Source organism: Argentina anserina, chromosome 4, assembly GCF_933775445.1.
Source record: "Argentina anserina chromosome 4, drPotAnse1.1, whole genome shotgun sequence".
Taxonomy (NCBI): domain Eukaryota; kingdom Viridiplantae; phylum Streptophyta; class Magnoliopsida; order Rosales; family Rosaceae; genus Argentina; species Argentina anserina.
In genome coordinates, this window is record NC_065875.1 from 3,344,964 (window position 1) to 3,348,269 (window position 3,306).

Consider the following 3,306-nt stretch of genomic DNA (forward strand, 5'->3'; position numbering starts at 1 on the left):
TACCATCATTTTCTTTCATATTAAAATGAAAAAATTTCAAGTCTTTTTCTTTGGTTGTTTTCTTTTACCAGCTCCAACACAGGAACGGATTCTTGAAAGATATGAATCATGTCAAGGAAACAACTCAAGGGTGGGTGGCGAGTTGAGAGTGCTATGCGCACTAGCAGACATAAGGGCCCACATCATCACTCTCTCCACCATCTCCCCCCAACCTACTTCTTTGCTTTGCCTTTGCCTCCCTTCATTTTCATTCTTGTCTATTTCCCTTCCTTCTATACTAGTCCTAGTTCTCAAACTCCCACAAAGAAAATCCCATTTACTCTCTTTCTTAGTTTCTCTATCTCTTTCTTAACTCCCAACTTCTTTCATCCTGTCTTGAATCATCTCTCTTCTGGTTTCAATGGAAGGCACTCTGGGATTACTTGGAGGTGGGTCTTCTGGGTGCTCAACTAATGAGTCAGCAATGTCAAAGGTGGATCATCAGGTGGTGGAGCAAGACTATGTGGGCATGTCATCTGAGGTGTCTTCTTACCCAGCTGAGCTTGAGCTGGGCCTCAGCCTCGGTGGTGGTGCTGCACAGAAGCCTAAAGGGTGTGCATGGGGTGAGCGTGGAAGAATCTTGACTGCTAAAGACTTCCCTTCCATGGTGTCTCATGGTTCTGCAAGATTCTCACAGAGAGCAAGCAATGCTTCCAATGTTTCTGGGAATAAGAGGGCTGCTGAAGAAGGTGGATCTCCCACTGCTGTAAGGTCAGATTATTATAACATCATGCAAAAGGAAGCTCCTTTTTTATTTCTCATAACTATTTCATTTGTTTGGTTGATGAGAAAAACTGAGGGAAAATTAGAAATTTAGTTCTTTGAGAATATATGGATGTTTTACTGACTGGAAGCTTGGTGGTATTGAAATGATTTTAGTCTTAATCCCCCACAGAATTTTAAAACTTTGTCTGAAAATTAAAGCAATTTTTTGTTTCCATATACCAGTTGATTGTTCTGCTGATCTCTGCCATTTTTGTCTGCGTTATTTTATATTCAACATTTTATTTTTCTAGTTGTCTTATTCCTGATAATGCAAAGATTAAATCTCTTTTGATTTCGAGTTTAATATTTCTCCATCTGTGGTACACATAGCTTTTAAGTACTCGACAAAATACAAATAGTATACAATCTGATGAACACTATTCTCTTTTTGTAATACACTAGTACTGTAGTATTAATGTGTTATGTTAGTCTATAATGTAAAATACACAAAATCATACATTTTATGTATTTGATAGAAAACATTCTCAGAGGAAAAAGAAAAACAGATGTTTAAAAATTCTGAGAATGAAGTGGTGAATACTCTGCCCTGTTTTTGGATTCATCCTAACATGTTTTATTAATTGATTTTTTGAATACAGTCAAGTTGTGGGATGGCCACCGATCAGTGCTGCAAGGATGAACAGCTTGGTTAACCAGGCAAAGGCTGCAAGGTCTGAAGATGACAAGACAAAGGACAAATCTAAGGACACTTTTAAGAAGAAAATGAATACTGGTAATAATAAGTCAACTGTGAAAGAGAAAGGTCATCTGGGATTTGTGAAGGTCAACATGGATGGGATTCCTATAGGGAGGAAAGTGGATTTAAATGCTCGCACTTGCTATGAGACTTTAGCTCAAACACTTGAGGAAATGTTCTTCAGCAACACTACTATTATGAATTCAATCGGTTAGTTTCTTCGCGTTTGGCACATATATAGCTCTTGAATTAATAGTAGTCATAGATCATATGATAATTTTATGCACTTCATGTATGAAGTTAGTATTCGTGTATGGCATTGACTCTGATGTGCTTATGTTAGGTGGAGACAAGGAACAAGCAACAAAACTCTCAAGGCTTCTGGATGGATCCTCTGAGTTTGTACTCACTTATGAAGATAAAGAGGGAGATTGGATGCTTGTTGGAGATGTCCCTTGGAGGTATGCTGCTGACCCTGATAGGTTTTGTTCAGAAGAAGTTTGTAGAAACACACCAAAACCAAAATGTGCTAATTGTGTTTGCTATGGTATTCAGGATGTTCATCACCTCAGTTAAAAGGCTTCGAATCATGAGGACATCTGAAGCCAATGGACTTGGTATGCAATTGTAAAAAAATCAAGGTTGCATTTTGCTTCCCGAATTCCAATTTGTCAACTTTGCTTCCCTAAATGTTCACTAGGAACTTCCTAATGCTGATTGATTTGTGAAATTGCAGCTCCGAGATTTCAAGAAAAGAGTGAGAGACAAAGAAACAAACCTATCTAAGACACAACTATATTTACAGTCCGGTAGGACGACAATGGAAACCTAGAGTTTGACAACAACAGAAGGAAGCAAAATCTGCTGGGACAGGAGTGCTAAGAAAGATTGGCTTCCGCTGGGCTTTGTTTGCTTTTCTTTCACAACCATCCTCTGGTTCATGCTGGTTTTCTTTTTTGGTTAGGCGATATTTCTTTCTTTCTTACATAGTGCTAGCATACAGGCCCTGCATACTCGGCTAATGCTGCTTTCTCATACTGTAAATATGGGAGCACTTCATATCTAGAGTGTTTTGCTGCAAAATCTAGTGGACTCGTTTTTCTTGATGATAGAAGAAAAGCTTGTGTGGTTTTTTTAATTTATTAATTATTTATTTGGTTTAAGTTGACTGCCTTTGTTGATTCTTTCTTATCACTATCACCCAGGTCCGACTCATATTGAAAATAATTGCCACAAATATAAAAAAGTGGCAACAACTGAAATCTGGAAAATTATGTATCCGGCAGGTTTTGTATTCACAGAAATCACCTGCTTTTTCATGACTACAAACTGGTCCAACTGTGACAACAATGGAGGGGGACCCCAATCTTCTGATTTCTTATCAGTCTAAGAACCCTAGTGATTGCACAATCTCATATAGATAAAGCCCCTATCTGGTCCATCTATATCATTCCCCGAAAGCTCAAGCTGTTATGAAATGAAATAGACCAACAATGTATATGCAAATACTTTCGTCAAATGGAAAAACATGCTTGTATAGTTTAAATAGTTTATAGTAAGCTAATTTCTTGACTAAGGTATTACAAAAACTACAAAAAAATTATGTCTTACACATGCCATATTGAAAACTCATTCAGAAACCCAAGTGATTTTCTTAAAAATTTGGATACTTGATCCATGAAGTAGACTACTGCTAAAGGAGTAACCATCACTCCTGCTGACTTTGGATTTAGCAAATCTGTTTGGAGTCATCCTTTGTTAGCAGCAATGCTCAGTGAAAGTGCAGAGCCTTCACATGAGAGGGT

The 3,306-nt window shown here is 37.8% G+C and overlaps 1 protein-coding gene across 2 annotated transcripts; it reads left to right on the forward strand.

Annotated features, from left to right (window-relative positions):
- The first annotated feature begins 263 nt into the window (after positions 1-263).
- LOC126790436 (auxin-responsive protein IAA13-like) lies at positions 264-2,619 on the forward strand. Of its 2 annotated transcripts, none has more exons than XM_050516665.1 (5): positions 264-750; positions 1,404-1,711; positions 1,845-1,962; positions 2,057-2,142; positions 2,238-2,619. In XM_050516665.1, the coding sequence occupies exons 1-4, from the start codon at positions 401-403 to the stop codon at positions 2,130-2,132; spliced, it is 852 nt and encodes a 283-aa protein (XP_050372622.1). In that variant the 5' UTR covers positions 264-400; the 3' UTR covers positions 2,133-2,142; positions 2,238-2,619. The 2 variants fall into 2 exon arrangements, with proteins under 2 accessions (XP_050372622.1, XP_050372621.1); XM_050516664.1 differs by having other exon boundaries at positions 2,057-2,118.
- Positions 2,620-3,306: the final 687 nt, after the last annotated feature.